The 25,000-nt window shown below is 48.8% G+C and overlaps 1 protein-coding gene across 1 annotated transcript in view; it reads right to left on the bottom strand.

The window, feature by feature from the left end:
* srgap2 (SLIT-ROBO Rho GTPase activating protein 2) overlaps positions 1-25,000 on the bottom strand; it is a gene marked incomplete at its 5' end in the record, with an annotated part of 224,006 nt that overhangs the window by 24,288 nt on the left and 174,718 nt on the right. Inside the window, 3 exon segments of the mRNA XM_084315613.1 lie at positions 1,764-1,892; positions 13,002-13,217; positions 18,569-18,631. Of these exon segments, the coding sequence (XP_084171739.1) occupies positions 1,764-1,892; positions 13,002-13,217; positions 18,569-18,631 (408 nt within the window).

Raw genomic sequence — 25,000 nt, 5'->3', positions numbered from 1 at the left:
CGGTTGTAGTCCTTGTTTAACGATGCAGGGTTCATGATGAAGTGTCTCATTACAGGTGACTGCCACACCCGTCACAAAATGTACGTTTTGCAGTCGTGAGGATTTGACCGGACTTTAAATAAGAGGAGAATTAGCAAGAGCTTGTCAAACACCATGGTGGACCAACACAAAGGGAGCGTGGGTCAAACCCAAACCAATTGGGCTATAAAACAGTTGAGTTTCGGTTGGCGCACCACGTAACGCACTGAAGTGCAACACGGCCGTCCCGGGTTCGACTCCCGGACCCGGCGACCTTTGCCGAATGTCTTCCCCCGTATCTCTCTCCCATCCTTCCTCTCTGCCGGACTTGTCCAATAAACTAATAAAAATCTACCAAAAACATAATTTAAAAAAAAATAAAACAGTTGAGTTTCAAACACAATACACATCTAGGGGTTTTCCATAACTGGAAATCGATCTAACTGGAAATCTAAATCTAATTCCCAGGTTTTCTAGGACGAGTGGGAACCCGGCTTGTAATGAGCCAAAACATCTGTGAAATAAAATAATTTTTACTGAGGTCCTTTTTTATTTTTACTGTGCCCTTCACCCCCCCCCCCCCCCTACCCCCCATATGTTCAAGGGCAGAAGCATAACTCATACTTTTAAAATAGATTTTTTTGAAGTACAGGAAAAAAATTTCTTAGTGGGACAGTAGGAAGACAATAAGGACACAGGGGGGGGACGGTTCTGTCAGGATTCCCTCCCAGGCCGGCAGGGGGTCTTAACCACTACAAGGTCTTTAAGGAAGCAGCCTATAGCAGGTATCTGTCCCCCAGGGAACGGCCTTCTACTTTGACATGTGCAAAAAGAAGCAGGATGCAATTGCATTGAACGCTCAGCATGTTCCATAGTTAAGGAAGAGATGTGTGGCACCATGAGATATTAATAATACACATGCACTGTGTGACTGTGAACACAGCAAGACAGAGACTCAGCTGTCGGCTCCTGCTATCTAAACGTTAGCCAGCTAAACGTGCATAGCTTAATTAACGTGCATAACATACCCGTGTAGCGTTAAGTAACTTGTGTTCCGCTGGGAAAGCATCACTGCATACACTTGGTTTAATCCAAACGTCCATTCGGAAACATTGTATTATGAAATAAGACGGGTGAGTGTGAGTCACTCAACTCTCTTTTTTGCATGATTGACCCCTCCTCATCCCGACTAGACTGTGTTGTTGTGTCTGTGTTTGCTCTTGACTTTCGAATGATTGTAAACACAACATAGTACTGTGATATTCTGATATATATATCACATTCTGATACATATTTTTCGTGTAAAATAAAGAAAAATAAAAAAGCGGAGGTTCAAACCCATTAATTAAGATGCGAATGCCAACCTAACGAACAAAGGTCAGAACGTTCGGGCTCAGCCCTAGACTCAGCTACAACATGCCTGGCTTTACTGAGACAAGCACTAGGGGAGGAGAGGGGAGGGGAGGAGAGGAGAGGAGAGGAATGAGAGAGAGGGGAAGAGTGAAGGGTGAGGGTGGTTGCGGGGGTGGTCCTCATTAAAAATCACTGAGGCTAATAGGAGGTGACTGGCTGAGGGGCCAGCGCTGGTCTGAAAACAGGGCAAAAAAACACAAACACAATGGAAAAGACCTGTGTGTGTGTATGAGTGAGTGAGTATGTGAGTGAGTGAGTGAGTATGTGAGTATGTGAGTGTGTGTGTGTGTGTGTGTGTGTGTGTGCGTGCGTGCATGTGCGTTTCGACTCACGTCTATGATGTCAGAGAGGTCGTGGATGTAGTACTTGAAGACACAGCTGTTGGTGGCTTCCAGAGCCAGCAGGTACTCATTCCTGGCTTTAATAGCCTTCAGTTTGTTCTCTGTGTACTTAGCCTGCCTCTGAGAGAGAGAGAGAGAGAGAGAGAGAGAGAGAGAGAGAGAGAGGGAGAGGGAGAGAGATAGAGAGAGAGGGGGAGAGATGGAGAGAGAGAGAGATAGAGAGAGAGAGAGAGAGAGAGAGAGAGAGAGAGGGAGGGAGGGAGAGAGAGAGAGAGAGAGAGAGAGAGAGAGAGAGAGAGAGAGAGAGAGAGAGAGATAATGTACATGTTAGCATGAACATGGCAGACTATTGATTACTATAATAGGAGGTGCAGCAGCAACAGTGTTGCTCTGACAGACCCCAGCTGCAGTGGACAACGTTAGCAATAAGTGAGCCATACACTCATACATCATTCATAACACACACACACACACACACAAACACACACACACACACACACACACACACACACACACACACACACAATAAGTCAGGCTAACAGCAGGTGGGGAGGTATATTAAAGTGACCCATCCCTCCCTCCCTCCCTCCCCTCCTCCCTGGCGGTCATTCCTTCACTCCAGGGACGTGTTCCTTTCTCCTTCAGGACATAAAACCTATTATTTGACGCTTGGAGCTAATGACCTGATCCCTATCTCTTGATCCCTATCTCATTAACTGTGGCTGCTTGGTGGTACAAGAACCTAAACAGCCCAGTCTGTCTGGAGGAGCTTGTTAACCTCTAAGGAGGGCGTTGTAAACAGTAGCGTTTCTCAACATTTAACATGGAGCTGTTCTTCTGTGACGCCTGGGTGAATAACTCGTCCTTCTCTCTTCCTAATACGTGACTGTGTGCACAATTTCTATACCTGGTAAATATTAAAGCAGGGTTCCTTCCCACAGACATTGCAAAATGAAATTCAAGGACTTTAAACTACTTTTCCAAGCACTATTTTTCATTTTAAAAGGGCATTTAAAAGGATCCAATTCACTTTTAAATGCATTTTTGTATCCAATATTTATGGCTTAAAACCCATTTCTGACAATTAGTTACCGGTAAACTTTAAATAAAAGAAAATGCTATTTCTTGATTCAGAACAATTTGATCGTGGATGAACAAAACATTCAATGCGAATTGTAACTGAGGGGTACAATTCCCTGACTGTATTGATAAGTATGGTATCATTAAACCACTACCGCTTTATGTACTTTAATTACTGGCCATACAGTACATGATATATAAATATGATGAACACTTCCCACATTGAATCGGTTCCACACAAAGGTATAATCAAGTATTTATTGCAGCAAAAGGTACATAATATACTTCTCTGTATACTTTGGATGCGCTTATAAGGCAAAGGAATATGCGTAGGCAAATCAACAATGAATGTCCATTCTCTGGTTACGCAGGAGGTAATTATACAACCTGAATCTTAGGGAATTATATCTATGGTACACTAGTAATATATAGCGGGAGATACTGGAAGGGTCCCCCCGGTTGTAAGCCAGCAGGGGTAGAGGATCTGTCGGTAGTAGAGCGTCTGGTCAACGATGACTAAGGAGACTCCAAGTACAGGAGACGGTGCAATAGTCTCTTGATCCACAGACGAATACAGCTGTTCTCCGTAGACTGTAGCTCCACAGTGAAGAAAGCTAGCCGGCATCAGGCTCTCTGAGGCGCCGACTCGACCTGGCTCCTCACAGGGTAAATCCCACACGTGTAGGCGTCGGCGATTCTCCGCTCCATAAATCACAGGACCAAAGCAAATATAATCCAGCCGCAAAGGGCTATGTAGTCGTCGGGTAGATTAATCCAGTGTACATGTCCACACGGTTCTCGTCTAGGTCTCCTCGGGTGAAAGCGCCATGAAAGCAGCCCAGCCTGGATAAGCACTCTAGCTGATACGAGGAAGCGTTGGTGATGCTGGTCACTGTAGAACTTTAGCCGCACGATACACTATACACAAATAGACTATTACTGACTTAATAGAAATATGTCGCACTCGACGGTATAGCGCCAAACTCTGACAATTCAGTTATTAATTCGCACGCGGTCTCAATGCTCTATTTGGGGCCAAACAGGCCATACTTCACCGCACGGAGTATCGTGGGTGAGGCTTCAACTTATTGGTAACTCTGGACTTCTGACTAAGTGCTTCTGTATTCACCTGCGCCATATTTATATGCACGGCGAACAAACTAGTGCCAACCTCATTTCTGTCTCGTAGTCCTGGGCAAGGCCGGGCATGCACAGACATGCCTTGACGGTGACTTTGAACCTGACTCTGGAGGCACGGCTCTGGCGCCTGTGGACCGCTGTCCAATAGGAGAATGAAATATTATGGTCTGTGCTAGGCTAAAGGGATATTCCGTGTATATGTACAAGGAATATACAAGGGATATCAAACGATATACAAATACTATGCAATATATATCAATCAATAAATATATATATTCGGTTTAATCTGATCCTTTGTAACAGCCGCACCCTAATTAGTCCCACCTAATTAGCTAAGCAGAGACAGATTAACCGCACTGTCCACTACTCAATGTCTGTTGTGAGGGGTCGGGCAGTTCACAAAGTCATGGGGTCATGGTCGTCATCGATAGTATCGGGGAGCCTTGGCAGTTCTATTAGCCTCGCCACGGGTCGGGTGTAGATCCGTCCTTGGACGAGCACTTCGGCTGCTCGGACCTTTCCGTCGGCACCGGTGATCACTTTGCTTACGCGGCCAGCCGGCCACATAGCTCGGGGTAGTGACTGGTCGATAATCATGACGACTGTCCCTTCTGTCAAATTGTCTCTCTCTTTCACCCATTTCTGGCGGGTCTGTAGAGACGGTAGATAGTGGAGTAGGAAGCTGTTCCAAAACTTGTCAGCCAATACTTGACTGTACCTCCACATTCTTCGGCCGTTCGCTTCTTCAGGCCTGTACATTGTCTGTGGTAGCGCGGGGTCCAGCCGCCCCATCAAGAGTGTGTTGGGGGTGACTGGGTCGACATCTGCTACATCACTTGAGACGTAACCGAGGGGCTTTGAGTTCAATACTCCCTCGATCTCCGTGAGGACTGTCATTAAGACTTCTTCCGCCACGGTCTGGGCCCCAAGCACGGCGTACAGGGCTGTCTTTATTGAACGTACTTCTCGTTCCCAAGTTCCACCGAAGTGAGGTGCGTTCGGGGGATTAAACTGGAAGTCAATCTGGGATGGAGCGAGGTGGGTCTTAAGTTCTGGGCCCATAGCTTGGAAGCTCTCTCTCAGCTCTCTTTCTCCGCCTTTGAAGTTTGTCCCGTGATCAGACAATAATATAGACGGTTTGCCTTTCCGCGATGTGAATCTTCGGAAGGCCATAAGGAATGAGTCTGTGCTCATGGTTGGAAGGAGTTCTATATGCATCGCTCGGGTGGTCATGCATTTGAATACAATACCCCACCGCTTCTCGGTTCCTCTTCCTTTCTTTATATACAGCGGGCCGAAACAGTCCATACCGGTGGAGTGAAAAGGCTTGTCGCCGAGTCGGAGGCGACAGGGAGGTAGGTCAGCCATCCGGGGTATACTGGGCTGCGCTCGCCATTTACGACAGTCTAGACAGGTTCGCTGGAAGCGCCGCACTGCTTCTCTCCCTTGCAGTATCCAATAACGACGTCTGATCTCCGCGAAGACTCTCTCTGCCCCGGCGTGATGCACATCCTCGTCGTATTTCTTTATGATCAGCTCTGTGACCTTGTGTCGGCTGTTTAAGACGGTACTTGATGTCATCCGGTAAGTCTGGAGCTCTCCGCAGACGACCACCCACTCTGATGAGACCATGGGCGTCGCTCTCGGGGGCTAGGTGGAGCAGTCTGCTGTCTGATGGGACGGGCTTTGCTCCCTGTAGACAGTCTAGCTCATCGGGGAACGAGTCTCTCTGGGCTCGTTGTAGTAGAAGAAGTTCTGCTTCTTCGTAGTCAGCTGCTGTAATGTCAGTAGTGAGCTGAACCTCTGGGTGGTGCCACAGGAATGTCTTTAGCTGCGCACTCTCTAGGGTGAGGCAATCGTCTATGTCGGGGTCTGTGGAGACGAGTGTGTTCAATCCACAGAACATAGATTTCTTGTTTTCGGCCTCCTCTTTACTCGCTTCCCGTGGGGTGGGTGTAGGCCACTCTTCTTCCGGGAGCTTGAGGAACTCTGGCCCGTCACTGTATAGGTTGTGACGGGTGAGGTCATCCAGGGACATTCCCCGGGTGATGACGTCAGCTGGGTTGTGTTTTGTGTCCACATACCTCCAGCTTGCTACTTCTGTTAAATCTTGAATCTCTGTGACTCTGACTCCCACGAAGACCTTGTATCTGCACGAATCAGACCGGATCCATGTGAGTACTGTCGTGGAGTCTGACCACAAGATTGTTCTTTGCACCGGAATGGTGAGTTCACGTTGGATTAACGTGGCGAGTTGCGCTCCTGCTAGGGCTGCACAGAGCTCTAGACGCGGGATAGATTGTTGCTTTCGTGGGGCTATTCTTGAGCGAGCCAGGATGAAAGCAGTATGTATTTCTCCTCCCTCCTCTCGGGCACGCAAGTAGGCCACCGAACCGTAGGCTACTTCGGAGGCGTCGCTGAAGACGTGCAGGTCCATCTGGCACGTCTCCGACCTCACTGTGGGTGGGGAGTAGCTGCGGCGTATGTTGACACCTGGGAGTGAGCTGAGTTCCGTCTCCCACTCTCTCCATGTGGATGCAAGGTGTTCGGGTATGGGGTCGTCCCAGCCCTGGTCCTTGTCCCATAACGCTCTTACAATCATCTTTGCCCTGGTGGTGTAAGGTAGAATACATCCCAACGGGTCATATTGTCTGGCGAGTGTTCTGTATACACTCCGTCTGGTGGTCGGTAGTGCAGTCGACCTTCCCTGCTCCTTGGTCAGGGGTGTGTGTTTATAATGGAGCGAGTCTGTTTTGAAGCGCCAGACTAGTCCTAATGTCATTTCTTGGGCTTCTCCTGGGATGGTCGCCATCCAGGTCTCGCTGCTTGCTGCCTTGTCCTCGGGGGAGAGGCTGCGCAATACTTGCGGGTCGCTGCTGGCCCACTGCCTGAGATCAAAGCCGCCTTTGATCAGGGAGGCGCGGAGCTTGAGTAGAAGGGCCTCGGCTTCTTCTGGCGTCGAGACGCTTTGCAGACAGTTGTCCACGTAGAAACTATTTCCTACACTTTGTCGGACCTCTTCATCAGCTGCTGGGTCCTCTGCGACGTGTTTTTGCAGTGCAAACGTAGCACAGCATGGGCTGCATGTGGTTCCGAAAGGGAGGACTTCCCATTGATAGATGGCTGGTTGCTCATCCCCGATCCTCTCTCTCCATAGGAACCGCAGCAGGGGCTTGTCCTCCTCCACTAGTCTCACCTGCAGGAACATCCCTTTGATGTCGCCGCTGATGGCCACCTTGTCTTGGCGGAAACGTAGTAACACGCCTAGTAGAGAGGGGCCGAGTGTTGGGCCGGGCAAGAGCTCTTTATTCAGATTTTGTGATCCGATCTGGTAGCTGCAGTTGAACACAATACGATCCTTGCCGTTGTGGTGGACTTTGTGGTGCGGCACATACCATGATTCGGTCGTCTGATCGGCCTCTTTAATGTCAATTTTCTTTATGTGTCCCGCTGTGATTAGCTTGTTAATCTCAGCGCGGTACACAGTCTCTTGAGCGGGGTCTCTGGCTAGGCGCCGCTCTGTGTTCAATAGATACCGCTCCGTCGCTTCTTTTGGGGCGTGGAAGGTAGGCATACCCTCTCGCCTCAGGAGTGGAGTTGCGTATCTCATCACTCCGTTGACTTTGACTCTCTTTGTCCCCTGCTCGAGGAGGGCTATAGCGTAAATGTCTTCCTTGGAACGAATGTCTTTCTTTTCGTTCTTAAAGGGCATTGTCTCTAGTGTCCATAGCCTCTCGACATGCTGTAGGAGGGTGGTGTCTTCTTCTGTCACTCTGGAGTGGAGGCAGTTAGTGGCTGCTGTTCGGTTAAGAGACTTAGCGAGGGGGCCTTGTAATGTCCATCCTAGGCGGGTCTCGACTGCTGCAGGACAGCCTCTGGGCCATGTGTGGACCCGGTCTATCGGGACGATGAGGTCTGCATGGTCGGAGCCTATCAGCAGGGTCGGGGTGGCACCGTCTATGAGCGGTATAGGTAGTTGACGCAGGTGCACATATTTATCCATCAGCTTGGCGATGGGGTAGGTGTACTGCGACAGGCCTATTTCTTGGCTGGTGAAAGCGTTAGTAATCCTATACTGTCTCTCTGGCTGCCCGCTTGCTGCGATAGTGAAGGAGACATTCTCGCCCTTTATCGTCTTTAGATCTCTTCTTATTGTCCGAATCGTCATCTGGTTTTCGCTCCCCCGCAGCCCCAGCTGGGCCGCAGCGGACGCGAGGAGAAGGGTCTTCTCTGACCCGTCGTCAAGGACGGCGTAAGTGTCCATGACCTTATCTTGGTAACTCAGTGTTACGCGGACCACCTTTAAGAGCACCCGGGCGCCCCCGCTGCTGGCGGGGTCAATGTACATAACACTTGCCTTTGTGCTGCTTGAGGGTGCAGGCTTTCTTCTGTTACTGTCGTGTAGGACATCTAGGTGGGCTCCGTCACACCGACTACACCTCTTCTTTAAGCGGCAATCGGCTGCCATGTGACTGCGCGCACATCGGTAACAGCGTCGGTTGGACTTTATCCATTGACTCACCTCGTCGGCGGTCATCTTCTTGAACGTGTCACATTGTGACAACCAGTGTTCCTTTTCGCAGTACGGGCACACCATCTTCCACTTCTCTTTCATCGAGGGGGTACTGTGGTTCTTGCTGCTCGGTACTGATTCTGATTGGTGCATGACGGTCACCAATCTTCGGCCATCGTTTGCTCTCCTAGGTCCCTCTCTGGAGCTTGGGGTGCTCCGCATGAACGTATCCAACCGTAGGCTGTTGACTTCTCTCGCCAGGAAGTCGGCTAGGTCTAGGAGGGATGGCTCGGGACCGTTAGGATCACGGTGGTCTCTTTGCCGCCTGAAGCGTTCTTGTCGGGCGGGCGGAAGCTTCTCTAAAATCCTCTCGACATTAGAGTTTGCGTACAGTTCGTGCATACCCTTTTCTCTTTGCGCCCCCAGCATCCCTACCAGGGATTGTACCTTGATAGACAGGTCATCTAGTGAGCGATTGTCTGTGGCTGGGGGTAGGCGGTCAATATGCCTTATCTCTTGTATTACGTAGTCCCATATGCGTCCATATCTTTGGTCGAGTGCTGCTAGAGCCGCTGTGTATGGGGTAGTAGAGGTGGCATAGGCCAGCGCTATATTGTGCGCTCGGGGCACCTTGAGGTGCTTCAGTAGGATAGCATACTTGTACGGTTCATCAGCTACATCGGACATCATTGTCTCTAAGCACATTCGTAGCTCCGTGTACTGTGCTCTGTTCTCGTGGGTGAAGTCCGGAAACGTCGGTGTGCCAATGTATGATGCCATGGATGGCTGGCACATCGGTGAGCGTTGGAAGAGAGGCCTCCTAGGCGAGTCTCCTCTTACGCCTCTTGGTGGGCTGGTACCTGCTGGGTACCATGGCCCGCGTATCCAGGTGCTATTCCTCGGGGCTGGTCGTGCGTCAAGCTCACCCGTGAATTGAGTCGGGGGTCTGTAGCGCAGAGCCGCGGGGGTAGAGCCTGGGCTGTACTGGACCTCCTGGTCCTGTGGAGTACTGTGCTGCTGTCGGGCTTGACTCTCCTCCTCTCCCTCTTCTTCTTCCTCTGGCAGGTCCTCTAGATCCTGTAGTCGTCTATTTAGCCTCTCCGCGGTGTAGACCGTTTCTTCCTTGTAGCTGGGTCTCACTTGGACCGGTCGGGGAAGGGGTTCGGAGGGGGGTATAGGCTCTCTCTGGTGGTCGGGCTCAGGGTCGCTTGATCGGGTAGGGGAGGGTGCCCTTGACCCTTGTCTTGACGAGGCCCTGGAACCCCGTGCGGAGGGAGGGGGTGTGGCCCTGGTGATCAGCTGCTCCATTATCTGCGCTTGTAATCGGTCGCGCTCGGCTTCGCGCTTGGTGAGAGCGAGGTCGCGCTCTGCTTCTCTTTGGGCACCGGCAGTGGCGCGCTGGGCTTCGGCGGCGGCGCGCTGGGCTTCGGCCCGGTCCCTTACCATATTCTCTTCCGTCTGAAGGCGTCTAATCTCTAGACGTATACCAGTGCATGTGAGCGGATCGGAGCGTGAGCGGCGCGGGGCGCGGAGCGGCCGGTTTTGACGTGAGCGAGGAGTGGGTTTTAAAATGAGTCGGCGCGACGTCCGGAGCGAGAGTTCTCCTCCGCTCCAATCCACTCCAGGCCGCTCACAGTGGTTTAACACTGATGTATTATATACATGCAGTACAATGCCAAAGCAACAGATGGCGATGTACAAACATGAAGGCCATTTTCAACCAATGAGAAGGGTGAACCTGTGATAGGCTGTTCGTTCAGGCTTTGTCACTGTAGAGACGCCCACACTCACTCCAGTTAGAAAAAGTATATCGACGCCATTGATGTTGACGTTAGCTTACATGCTAACGTTAATGGCAGCGACCATAGCATTGTGGCTCGGCTAGCCTATCATCGCTTAATAGAGATAGTGAATGGATAAACAACGTTATTTAACATTGCAGAATGGCTACAATTACAATGCGGCTCAATACAAACAATTGTTAAGGGGCCCAGGGGGTGTAGACTGTTGTAGTTTGAGCTCATTTACACCATGCTCCAAAAAAAGAAGAAAAAAACTGCCGAGCGATCTGGCGCGGGGAGCGGGGAGCGCTCGATTCAAGGTGAGCGGGGAGCGAGCGGAGAGCGACTTGGGGGCGGGGTCAACATGAGTGATTAGCGGAGCGGACCAAGCTTTAAAGAGCGAAGAGCGGATTTCTCGGCCGCGCCGATCCGCTCACGTGGTCTGACGTATACGATCTTCGTCGCTCCGTTGCTGCGCCTGAAGGCGTTCTCTTTCCATGGAAGAATGTTCGCGCTCACTAAGCGTCTGTGCTTGGAGTCGATCGCGCTCTGTTGAGGCTGCTAGGCTGGCGAGGAATGCCTGTGCCAGCATCTTGTCCGCCTCGCTGGGGGAAGACGCTGGTTGAGGTGATCCGCTCCTGGCAGTACTCGTTGGAGATCTGTTCTCCTGTGGCGAGTCCTGGAGATCTATCTCCGGGGTGCTCTCCTCTTCTTGTAGCGGGTAGAGTTCCATCCCTGGAGGGCTGTCTTTATCCTGGAGCTCTCCGGGGACTACTTCTTCGGTCTTGGCGGGGGGTAAAGTCATGTCGGGTCCCTCCTGGTCCCTACCGTGAGCTTGGTCAGTTACGTTAGAACCCACTAGGGCCTCTATTGGCGGGGTAGCCTGGTCGATAGGGTCGGACATAATTTTACTATCTACTTTTTCCGCGTTTACAGTCTGTAGAAAGCTAGGTAGTATATTGGCAACGTAATCCTCTAAGTACTGAGGTGTCTGCCGTCTACGCTGCGGGCGATCTACTTTAGGAGAACCGTTTTGTGGAGTGTTCATCATAGGCCATGTCAATATTAATACCACTATATTAATATTACACTAGTTACTCTCCGGCTCGAAGGACCAATTTTAACTGAGGGGTACAATTCCCTGACTGTATTGATAAGTATGGTATCATTAAACCACTACCGCTTTATGTACTTTAATTACTGGCCATACAGTACATGATATATAAATATGATGAACACTTCCCACATTGAATCGGTTCCACACAAAGGTATAATCAAGTATTTATTGCAGCAAAAGGTACATAATATACTTCTCTGTATACTTTGGATGCGCTTATAAGGCAAAGGAATATGCGTAGGCAAATCAACAATGAATGTCCATTCTCTGGTTACGCAGGAGGTAATTATACAACCTGAATCTTAGGGAATTATATCTATGGTACACTAGTAATATATAGCGGGAGATACTGGAAGGGTCCCCCCGGTTGTAAGCCAGCAGGGGCAGAGGATCTGTCGGTAGTAGAGCGTCTGGTCAACGATGACTAAGGAGACTCCAAGTACAGGAGACGGTGCAATAGTCTCTTGATCCACAGACGAATACAGCTGTTCTCCGTAGACTGTAGCTCCACAGTGAAGAAAGCTAGCCGGCCTCAGGCTCTCTGAGGCGCCGACTCGACCTGGCTCCTCACAGGGTAAATCCCACACGTGTAGGCGTCGGCGATTCTCCGCTCCATAAATCACAGGACCAAAGCAAATATAATCCAGCCGCAAAGGGCTATGTAGTCGTCGGGTAGATTAATCCAGTGTACATGTCCACACGGTTCTCGTCTAGGTCTCCTCGGGTGAAAGCGCCATGAAAGCAGCCCAGCCTGGATAAGCACTCTAGCTGATACGAGGAAGCGTTGGTGATGCTGGTCACTGTAGAACTTTAGCCGCACGATACACTATACACAAATAGACTATTACTGACTTAATAGAAATATGTCGCACTCGACGGTATAGCGCCAAACTCTGACAATTCAGTTATTAATTCGCACGCGGTCTCAATGCTCTATTTGGGGCCAAACAGGCCATACTTCACCGCACGGAGTATCGTGGGTGAGGCTTCAACTTATTGGTAACTCTGGACTTCTGACTAAGTGCTTCTGTATTCACCTGCGCCATATTTATATGCACGGCGAACAAACTAGTGCCAACCTCATTTCTGTCTCGTAGTCCTGGGCAAGGCCGGGCATGCACAGACATGCCTTGACGGTGACTTTGAACCTGACTCTGGAGGCACGGCTCTGGCGCCTGTGGACCGCTGTCCAATAGGAGAATGAAATATTATGGTCTGTGCTAGGCTAAAGGGATATTCCGTGTATATGTACAAGGAATATACAAGGGATATCAAACGATATACAAATACTATGCAATATATATCAATCAATAAATATATATATTCGGTTTAATCTGATCCTTTGTAACACGAATGGTTGATTTAAATTTCAATTACCTTTTAAGCACCTTGTTAAAAAAATTGGCTGTTTTCAAGGAATTCCAGGCCTTGACATTTGTTGGTAAAAAAATCAAGCACTTTAAGCACTTCAAGGACCTTGTGTGAACCCTGTTAAAGTTAAACAGTGACCTGGCCTATTGTTGAATCACTGCAATTCCTTTCCTTTCCTCGCCCCAGAAACCCAACCAGAAGCGGTCCTCCTCCTCCTCCCTCCTTACCTTCTCCTTCATCTTCTCGATCTTCTTGACGCTGGAGCGGCGCACGTGCTTCTCCTCCGTCTTCACGCTGGCCAGGGTGTCCGGGGAGCGGGGCGTCTGCCGGTCCTCCTGCCGGCCCGACCGGCCCATCTGCTTCTCCTCCTGCTTCTCAGCCTCCTTCAGCTTGGACTCCGCGTTGATGCTGTCTGTGTTGTACATGTGGTACGTCTTCATCACCTGGGAGGAGAGAGGGAGGGGGGGAGAGGGGGGAGGGAGAGGGAGGGAGGGGAGGGGGGAGGGAGAGGGAGGGAGGAGGGGAGAGGGGAGGGAGGGGGAGGGGGAGAGGGAGGGAGGGAGGGGAGGGGGGAGAGGTAGGGGGGAGGGGGGAGGGAGAGAGGGGGGAGGGGGAGGGAGAGGGAGGGGGGAGAGGGAGGGAGGGAGGGGGGAGGGAGAGAGGGGGGAGAGAGAGGGAGGAGGGGAGAGGGAGGGAGGGAGGGAGGGAGGGAGGGAGGGAGGGAGGGAGGGAGAGGTAGGGGGGGAGGGGGGAGGGAGAGAGGGGGGGAGGGGGGAGGGAGAGGGAGAGAGGGGGGAGGGGGAGGGAGAGGGAGGGGGAGGGAGAGGGGGGGAGAGGGAGAGGGAGGGAGAGGTAGGGGGAGGGAGGAGAGAGGGAGGGAGGGGGGATGGAGAGGTAGGGGGGGAGGGAGAGAGAGAGGGGGGGAGAGAGAGAGGGGGGGGGTAGGGGGAGGGAGAGAGAGGGAGGTAGGGGGAGGGAGAGAGAGGGGGAGGGAGAGGTAGGGGGAGAGAGAGGGGGGGTAGGGGGAGGGAGAGAGAGGGAGGTGAGAGGGGGGGAGGGAGAGGTAGGGGGATGGGGGGGAGAGAGGGAGGGAGGGGGAGGGAGAGGTAGGGGGGAGGGAGAGAGAGAGGAGGGAGAGGTAGGGGGAGGGAGAGAGAGAAGTAGGTGGAGGGAGAGAGATAAAGAGAGAGAGGTAGGGTGAGAGAGAGAGGTAGGGGTAGGGAGAGAGATAAAGAGAGTTAGGGGGAGAGAGAGAGAGGTAAGGGGAGGGGGAGAGAGAGAGGGGGGAGGGAGAGAGAGAGAGAAAGGTAGGGGGAGGGAGAGAGAGAGGGGGGAGGTATGGGGATGGATAGAGAGGAGGAGAGAGAACGAAAGGGGGATAGAGAGGTAGGGGGGAGGGAGAGAGAGGGGAAGAGAGAGAGGGGAGGGAGAGAGAGGAAGAGAGGAAATAGAGATAAAGGGGGTGAGAAAGAGGAGAAAGAGGAGAGAGAGAGAGGGGGGAAGAGGGAGAGAAAGAAAGAGGGAGAGAAAGAAAGAGGGAGAGATGGAGGCAGTTAAGAGGGAGAGAGAATAAAGGAGAGAGGGGGAAGAAGCAAGAGACCTTTAGAGAGATCAATGTGTGTGTGTGTGTGTGTGTGTGTGTGTGTGTGTGTGTACATTCCAGTTGTGTGTTCTCTCTTGTTACCTTTGTATCAAGAATGTTTCTCAACTGTATATTAAAGCAGGTCACATCCTTCAGACAGAAAGGAGCACTGCAGCTGTGCTTTCACACACACACACACACACACACACACACACACACGCACACGCACACACACACGCGCACACTCCTAGTCCATGCAAGCTCGACGTCAGGCACGTTCCTTGGAATGCCAGGACCATGCGTTCTGTAGAGGCTCAGCGCTCCGACATTCCACTGCCCTGCCAGGGAATGTTGAGTCTCATACTCAGCGTAGTGGTGCACGCACACACACACACACACACACTACACACACACACTAATGTGTTCCTGGACAGTGACTGGGTATGACGTGCACTAAACACATGGAAAAGCTGTGTGTATGTGCATTGTGTGTATGTGCGTGTGTGTATGTGCGTGTGTGTATGTGCGTGTGCGTGCATGTGTAGTGTGTGGGCGTGCATGTGTAGTGTGTGTGCGTGCATGTGTAGTGTGTGTGTGTGCATGTGTAGTGTGTGTGTGTGCATGTGTAGTGTGTGTGCGTGCATGTGTAGTGTGTGTGTGTGCATGTGTAGTGTGTGTGTGTGCAGTGTCAGCATTATCCCTGTGACCACCGTCAGGCCCATCATTATGCCGCTCTCCACTAATACCAGTCTCCTCCCCAAATACGGGGGGACACCCACTGGTGTGTGTGTCTGACTGTCTGTGGGTCTCTCTCTGTGTGTGTGTGTGTGTGTGTGTGTGTGTGTGTGTGTGTGTGTGTGTGTGTGTGTGTGTGTGTGTGTGTGTGTGTGTGTGTGTGTGTGTGTGTGTGTGTGTGTGTGTCTGTGTGTGTGTGTGTGTGTGTGTGTGTGTGTGTGTGTGTGTGTGTGTGTGTGTGTGTACCAGGCTAGGTTTATTCCTGTCTCTTAACATGTAATTACAGCATTAGGCTGCTTTTACGAGCCTGGCTGGTTAAACAGCAGGTTAGATGGTTGCTGTTTAGACCCCTGCTGTTGTATGAAGCCTAGCCCGCAAACACACACTACAGAGATAGACACACACACACACACACACACACACACACACACATACCCTACAGCGATACACACAAACATTACAGCCACACACACACAAACCCTACAGCCACACACCCTAAAGCCACACACACACACACTACAGAGATACACACACACACACACACACACACACACACACACACACACACAACAGAACAGAGATACACACACACACACACACACACACACACACACACACACACACAACAGAACAGAGATACACACACACACACACACACACACACACACACACACACACACACACACACACACACACAGTGTGTCTGAACCCCCTCTGGCAGTATATAGACGTGTGTCACTGGGATTCTGTTGCTATGGGAACAGTTTGTACTTCAGGTCAGCCGTCGTATCGGAAAACACTGCAGCCGTAATAAAGAACCTTGTTGATGTCGTCAAGCGGAACCGTCTGCAGCCGCTACGTGTCCTACCTACCTACGCGTGCAGTCGGCCAATCAGCAACGCCGGCTCTCGTCCTCCTAATTGTTTTCATTTAATCTTCTATTAATAATCAACTTAATAATCAGCAGGCTCCGCCCCTCTGGCCTCAGGCCGTCTGGCGAGACACACGACAATGAGCTGCACTGCTACTCCATTAACCCTTTCACTGCCACACGACAGAAGGTTAACCCTTTACTTTACGGTCGCCGTCGGTTGTGTGATAGTAAAGGGTTAACCTTCTGTCATGTGGCCGTGAAAGGGTTAACCCGCTGTTGTGTGGCAGTGAAAGGGTTAACCTTCTGTGAATTGTCGCAGTGAAAAGGGTTAACCGTTTTGGTAGTGCGGCAGTGAAAGGGTTAAGCCATACGTCATCTTTGCATTTCGTATTTTTTTTGCATTTTGTACATTTTAGTTTTGTATATTGTATATTTTTCAAGCACAATCTCAGGAGGGTCATACAGAACCAAGCATGTCACTGTAATGCACATTATGCACCACAGTGCCATCTGAGAGCACCACAGTCCACGTTGAGGCATTTAAAAGGGGACTAAAAACATTTATTTTTAACAAGGCATTTGCCTAAATGGACCTACACTGATGCCTTGTGTTGTTTTAAAAAACGTGATCTTTTCTTTTTTAGCTGCAAGAGCTGACTTTGATCTGAATGTTTATTTCATTTCATTGGCTGTTTTATTCATTTGAAATGTTTTATCTTTATCTCCTTTCATGTAGCACTTTTGAGATTGTTACAAATATAAAGCGCGTTAAAAAATTTAATGTATTTATTATTATTATGTACCTGTATATGTGACAAATATAACTAAATGTTTAACTTGAAACTTGTGCTTAGTGGGCGGCTGATTGGCGCAGTGGGCAAGGCGCTCGCCTCTAATGCAGGAGATGCTGGTATCGAGCCCAGCTCTCTGCGTTGCTACCGGCTTGGCCGGCCGTTCATACTAACACAATTGGCAAGTGTTAGAGGGTGGGAAAGCCGGTGGGTGGGGATTGGACGTTGTGGACAGCGACTCCTACAGGTCGGTTTGGTGACGCTGGTGCGACGGAAGCAGGAAGTATCGGGGGCAGCGTGAGCCTCCCACGCGTTACTCCTCGCCACTGAGAGATCGAGCTGCTGCGGAGAAAAGATGGGACAGGCTGCCTCCTCGTGTACCGGAGGGGACACATGATGCAAGGCTTCGGTCCTCACTACAGCCGACCAGTGGGAGGCATAGTCTAGCAACGTTCAAGACAGGGGAGGGAAGAATTGGATACTACGAAATTGAGATGGGAGAAAAATTTAAAAATGGGGAGAAAAAGTGGATAAAAAAAAAAAAAAACTTGTGCTTAGTGTTGTGTCTCACCAGACCGTCTGAGGCCAGAGCCGTGAGCAGAGTGCCGTGCCGAAGCGTCGGTGCTCTCAGTTTGCTCACACTCCAGAACTTGGTGAATTACACATTGTCGCTTTAAAGGGATAGCTGTGATCTCTTCAAAGTCTTGTTGTTAATCGGTGGAGGCCTTTCTGAGCACAACACGTGCCGTTCCTCATACCAGCTCCGGCCAGTTTGCCACAAACCAATGCAAGGTCAAGTTCCTGTCTGCGAAGGCTGACTGCAGACGAGGGGAATCTACTCCACCACAGAGCACCACAAGTAGGTTGCAGTTGTCTTGGTCCTAATTTATATATTTTAGACCCAGTTTGATCACCTGTGCATTGTATATTGCTGTTGCACTTTACCGTTACATTTGTACTCTGGTTGGATGCCACCCTTTTAATCTAATCTAACCTACTCTAATCTAATCTAATCTAACCTAACCTAATCTAACCTACTCTAATCTAATCTAATCTAACCTACTCTAATCTAATCTAACCTAACCTAACCTAATCTAATCTAACCTACTCTAATCTAATCTAATCTAACCTAATCTAATCTAACCTAACCTAACCTAACCTAATCTAACCTAATCTAACCTAACCTAATCTAACCTACTCTAATCTAATCTAACCTACTCTAACCTAATCTAACCTAATCTAACCTACTCTAATCTAATCTAACCTACTCTAACCTACTCTAACCTAATCTAACCTAATCTAACCTAATCTAACCTAACCTAATCTAACCTACTCTAATCTAATCTAACCTACTCTAACCTAACCTAACCTAATCTAACCTAATCTAACCTAATCTAATCTAATCTAACCTAACCTAATCAATCAGCTTGTACAGACAGACGCTCGACCCCCATTGCCTTTGCATTAATTTGGGGCTAACTAGCCCGGAGCTAGCATGAAAACAGCATGGATTGCAACAGATACATATTGTTATATAAAAGACAATAACAGTATTTATTCCCCGTCCTACATGTATGTAGAAGCAGCAGCGTGTGACAGCGTGAGAAGACTGGGACACCTAGCAGCTGACGGGAGGTTTGACCTTCAGGAGGTCTTGTCAACACGCCTACAGAATCAATACGGATGTACACAACGCATTACTGTGTGTGTACTCATCCAAGCGTGACAGACAGAGGAGTAACACTGTGTGTATGTGTGTGTGTGTGTGTGTGTGTGTGTGTGTGTCTGTGTCTGTAGCAGGTGTTCTCTCACCGTGTAAAGCTCGTTAAGAACTTTCATCAGATCCTCTTGTAGCTGTATGCCGACCTCCTTACTCTGTAGAGAGAGAGAGAGAGAGAGAGGGGGAGGGAGAGAGAGAGGGGTAGAGATGGAGAGAGAGAGGGGGAGAGAGAGAGATTAATGTGACGACGTTGATTAATTTCAAGACTCAAGTCTACATCGATAATGTGCGACTGTCACCGAACCATTAATCCATCCATCCATCCATCCATCCATCCATCCATCCATCCATCCATCCATCCATCCATCCATCCACCCAGTTGTCATAGCTTGCCACCTGATAGCTTACCATCTCATAGCTTGCCACCTGATAGCTTACCATCACATAGCTTACCACTTGATAGCTTACCATCTCATAGCTTGCCACCTGATAGCTTACCATCTCATAGCTTGCCACCTGATAGCTTACCATCTCATAGCTTACCACCTGATAGCTTACCATCTCATAGCTTACCACCTGATAGCTTACCATCCCATAGCTTGCCACCTGATAGCTTACCATCTCATAGCTTGCCACCTGATAGCTTACCATCCCATAGCTTGCCACCTGATAGCTCACCATCACATAGCTTGCCACCTGATAGCTCACCATCACATAGCTTGCCACCTGATAGCTTACCATCTCATAGCTTACCACCTGATAGCTTACCATCTCATAGCTTGCCACCTGATAGCTTACCATCTCATAGCTTGCCACCTGATAGCTTACCATCTCATAGCTTACCACCTGATAGCTTACCATCTCATAGCTTACCACCTGATAGCTTACCATCCCATAGCTTGCCACCTGATAGCTTACCATCTCATAGCTTGCCACCTGATAGCTTACCATCCCATAGCTTGCCACCTGATAGCTCACCATCACATAGCTTGCCACCTGATAGCTCACCATCACATAGCTTGCCACCTGATAGCTTACCATCTCATAGCTTACCACCTGATAGCTTACCATCTCATAGCTTGCCACCTGATAGCTTACCATCACATAGCTTGCCACCTGATAGCTTACCATCCCATAGCTTGCCACCTGATAGCTTACCATCACATAGTTTGCCACCTGATAGCTTACCATCACATAGTTTGCCACCTGATAGCTTACCATCACATAGTTTGCCACCTGATAGCTTACCATCACATAGTTTGCCACCTGATAGCTTACCATCTCATAGCTTGCCACCTGATAGCTTACCATCTCATAGCTTGCCACCTGATAGCTTACCATCCCATAGCTTGCCACCTGATAGCTTACCATCACATAGTTTGCCACCTGATAGCTTACCATCACATATAGCTTGCCACCTGATAGCTTACCATCTCATAGCTTGCCACCTGATAGCTTACCATCTCATAGCTTGCCACCTGATAGCTTACCATCTCATAGCTTGCCACCTGATAGCTTGCCATCTCATAGCTTGCCACCTGATAGCTTGCCATCACATAGCTTGATGTAAGTGCAAAAGTCTAGGAGTATGAGATTATCCATCCATTAACCCTCTTAGCAATCTCTCCATCCATCCCTCCGTCTGTCCATCCTCCTCTCTGTCCGCCCATCCATCCACCTCTCCACCCATCCCTGCAGTCAATTAGGAGCCAGTTTGTTATCCATCAGGAGCCAGTTATCCTGAGGGGGAGGGCTGATGACGGGGGACAGATAGAGTGGTGGAGGACCTGAGGGCCGTGGAGGTGGAGGCTACGGTTATAGCTTGGGTTATAAATGATGACAGCAAAACATATATATATATATATATATATATATATATATATATATATATATATATATATATATATATATATATAGAGAGAGAGAGAGCGAGAGAGAGAGAGAAAGAGAGAGAGATAGATAGATGGGGCGGTGCAGTGAAGGAGAGAGAGAGGATGAGCGAGGGAGGAAGAGGAGAAGAGGGAGTCAACATTGATTGATGACTCATCAGGGAACACAAACACACACTGGTGGACTCGGACACGCACACACTCACACACATGGTTCCTGTCCGTCTGTCTGAGTGCGCTGGTGACACTGCAGAAGATACAGCTCTGTGTGCTTTTTTTGAGCATGCTGAAAATAAAAAAAAGCTACTGTATATTTGTGTAACTTTATGGGATTTGTTCTCGTTGTCAGTTAGCAGTGTGTGGGTTCTTGCCTCACTCACTCACTCACTCACTCACTCACTCACTAGCCATGGGGAGTATTGCTGTTTCACAAAGCAGGATTAGCGGTCACTTAAAGAGCTGTCACTTAAAGAGCTGTCACTTAAAGAGCTGTCACTTAAAGAGCAGTTACTTAAAGAGCGGTCACTTAAAGAGCTGTCACTTAAAGAGCTGTCACTTAAAGAGCAGTCACTTAAAGAGCTGTCACTTAAAAAGCGGTCACTTAAAGAGCAGTCACTTAAAGAGCTGTCACTTAAAGAGCTGTCACTTAAAGAGCTGTTACTTAAAGAGCGGTCACTTAAAGAGCAGTCACTTAAAGAACGGTCACTTAAAGAGCTGTTACTTAAAGAGCAGTCACTTAAAGAGCTGTCACTTAAAGAGCAGTCACTTAATGAGCGGTCACTTAAAGAGCAGTCACTTAAAGAGCAGTCACTTAATGAGCGGTCACTTAAAGAGCAGTCACTTAAAGAACAGTCACTTAAAGAGCAGTCACTTAAAGAACGGTCACTTAATGAGCGGTCACTTAAAGAGCAGTCACTTAAAGAACAGTCACTTAAAGAGCAGTCACTTAAAGAACAGTCACTTAAAGAGCAGTCACTTAAAGAGCGGTCACTTAAAGAGCGGTCACTTAAAGAACAGTCACTTAAAGAACAGTCACTTAAAGAGCAGTCACTTAAAGAGCTGTCACTTAAAGAGCTGTCACTTAAAGAGCAGTCACTTAATGAGCGGTCACTTAAAGAGCAGTCACTTAAAGAGCAGTCACTTAATGAGCGGTCACTTAAAGAGCAGTCACTTAAAGAACAGTCACTTAAAGAGCAGTCACTTAAAGAACGGTCACTTAATGAGCGGTCACTTAAAGAGCAGTCACTTAAAGAACAGTCACTTAAAGAGCAGTCACTTAAAGAACAGTCACTTAAAGAGCAGTCACTTAAAGAGCGGTCACTTAAAGAGCGGTCACTTAAAGAACAGTCACTTAAAGAACAGTCACTTAAAGAGCAGTCACTTAAAGAACGGTCACTTAAAGAGCTGTCACTTAAAGAGCAGTCACTTAAAGAGCTGTCACTTAAAGAGCTGTCACTTAAAGAGCGGTCACTTAAAGAGCGGTCACTTAACACCTCCTGGTGTAATCAGATGATACAAATCACATTAAAACGACCAGTAAAACTGTTGTATTGAAACAGTACTATGTCTATGACAGAGCAGGGCGTTAATGATATTTGAAGTGACATCAGCAGAAGGGCTGGGTTCTATTTGCTGGTTTAGTTTTGGAACCAAGTTAAGTCAAATACATGGATTTATTAAAGACTAAAGAAAAATAATGAGCAAACTAGGTGTCGCTACTATAAACAAACTCTGTTTTGCCAAAACAGAATCTTCACGTATCAACATGACAATGTCTTACTGGCACAATCTTTTCTTAACCCTTTCACTATTACACTACCAAAGGGTTGACCCTTTAACCGCGACAATACAGAAGGTTAACCCTTTCACTGCCACACAACAAAGGGTTAACCCTTTCACAACCACACTTCAGAAGGTTAACACTTTCACTACCACACTGCATAAGGTTAACCCTTTCACTACCACACTACAGACGGTTAACCCTTTCACTACCACACTACAGATTGTTAACCTTCTGTAGTGTGGTAGTGAAAGGTTAACCTTCTGTAGTGTGGTAGTGAAAGGGTTAACTAAGATTTTCTGAAAACAATAACATGGATGCATGGATTACAAGATTTAAACGAAATGGTAAATGGCGCATTTACTGTATATAGCAGCTTTTATCCAAAGCGCTTTACAATTTGTTCCTCACATTTTTACCCATTCACTCATTCACACACTGACGGCGGAGGTGACCATGCGAGGTGCCGACCTGCTCATCGGGAGCAGTTAGGGGTTAAGTGTCTTGCTCAAGGACACTTCGACACGCTGCCCGGGAGGAGCGGGAATCGAACTGCTCTACCTCCTTAACAAGGTAGGTAAATACTTCACCTACAAGTATAATACTGTTCTGACACAATATCGATGTAATTAAGAGATTTGTTAGGGGGGAAAAAGATGGAATAACAACAGACTGGCCGCTGGGTTGTTTGAATAGGACACCATGACTCAACGTCTCACTCCTACAACGCTCCCCTCAACCTACGTCACCGTCTATAAGCATTAACTCACACGTGCTTTACCCCAAGAAGTGGGTTAAGATGTTCTTAATACTAACTGGGGCCGGTCCAGTCTAGACGGGGCTCTGGCGCTGCTGAGCTACAGCTTCAGGGTGAATTAAGTTGACTGAAAGAGATATTTGCCTCAGGATTATTTCTCTTCACATAACACTGCAACCATAACGAGGTCTAGAGACTGGTTTGAATAAAAGCAGAGGCTGAGCTGGTGAAGTAAGCAACAGGGACAAGCGTGGAAGAACGATGGAGGAGCGGATCTCAACACGTGTTCAGCATCTGTCTCATTCAGGACTGGGAGAGAGGAGAGAGGAGAGGAGAGAGAGGGAGGAAAGGATAGAGGGAGGAGAGGAGAGAGGGAGGGTGGAGAGAGAGGAGAGGAGGGAGGACAGAGGAGAGACGGTGGAGAGAGGGAGGAGGGAGGAAGGGAGAGAAGGGGGGAGAAAGGAAGGACAGAGGAGAGAGGGAGGAAGGGGGAGAGAGGGAGGGTGGCGAGAGAGGGAGGGGGGGAGAAAGGAAGGACAGAGGAGAGAGGGAGGAAGGGGGGAAGGGGGAGAGAGGAGGGAGGAGAGAGGGAGGGGATAAAGGGAGGCGGAAGAAGAGAAGGGAGAGAGAGGGAGGGAGGAGAGAGGGAAGGGGGAGAGAGGGAAGGGGGAGAGAGGATGGGAGGGAGGGGGGAGAGAGGGAGGGTGGAGAGAGGGGGGAGGGAGGAGAGGCGTCAGGGGGTAAGGTGGCTGAGGGGGAGAGCGCTGATGTGAAAGGTCAAAGGTGAAGAGGGAGGGAGGAGAGGGGGAGGGACCGGTTTTGATAATGATGGAGGATAAAGGCTTAAGGGACGCGCGGGAGGCTGAGGAGCGAGGGATGAAACGACGGCATTAGAGACGACAGCAGAGAGGTCAGCAGAGGAGCGGAGGATTTATGGTGAAAGAGTGAGAGAGACGTGAGAAAAACCTGTTAAGATAATATAGCACAATGAATGGAAGCGGACATGACCGGTTAGCCTTCGGGAGAGGTGTTAGTTGGACAACGCCTAGGCTAACCGGCACTGTCCGCTTCCATTCATTGTGCTAAGCTAGGCTAACATGCAGCCAGATAGCTTTCTACTGAACGCACAGAGAGGAGACTGGTATCTATCTTCTTGTCTCTCTCTGGAGAAGACCGTAAGCCAATTTCCCAAAAATGTTGGCGTGTGCTTTTTATAATTTTTTTTAATAATTTTTTTGGAGGAAGGATGGGAGAAGATATGGGGAGGAGACATTCGGCAAAGGTTACCGGGTCCGGGAGTTGCATTGCAGTGCGTTACGTGGTGCGCCACTCTGGCGCCCCGGCGTTTTCTTTTAAGACCTTTTTAAAACCAACTTTTTGTTATACCAATTTCAAGACCATACTGGCAAAAAAAACCTATAACACATAGCGACACTGAAATGACGGCTGCACTTACACGCCAATTTAAATTCTCACGTGTTCCATACAAGCTCTCACCAGACGCACCGAGCTCCCGGTAGCACCGCAAAAAAAACATATATTTAATGCTATTTTCATCTCCCAACAGCCAGGCTTTTTTATATCTGTGCAAATCAGATTTAAGACTTTTTAATACCCCACAGATGCCCTGGTAAGAAGTAAACAGGAAGCAGTGTGGCGGCCAAAACTGACAGACTGAAGACTTCTAATGGGGGCAAAACATATGAACCGAATACAAGTTAAAAACAATAAATGTTAGCCTATTTTACATTTACATTTAGTCATTTAGCTCGCACTTTTATCCAAAGCGATAACAACAGACAACAGATCAGCAGGAAGGGTACAACAATGTTCGTCAAACAGTGTCGAACATGAGTGATACAGTCTTGAGTGCATAGTAGTAAAGACATATTAGTATAGTAGGCAGTAATATAGTCAAGGTAGATTACTTAGTAGCAAAGAGCATGGTAGTAAAAGGTTAGTATTAACGAAGTTTAGTTGTTTCTTTTTCCACATAATATTATTGATTGTTTTTAGTCAACGGCGGAAAATTGGTCGGGTCCTAACTGTGGTGGGGAGTTCGTTCCACCATTGTGGAGCAAGGATTTAGAATAGTCAA

This window comes from Notolepis coatsorum, assembly GCF_963971535.1.
Source record: "Notolepis coatsorum genome assembly, chromosome: 6".
Classification (NCBI taxonomy): domain Eukaryota; kingdom Metazoa; phylum Chordata; class Actinopteri; order Aulopiformes; family Paralepididae; genus Notolepis; species Notolepis coatsorum.
The sequence above is the reverse complement of the archived record's forward strand: the minus strand, read 5'-3'. Positions and strand labels throughout refer to the sequence as shown.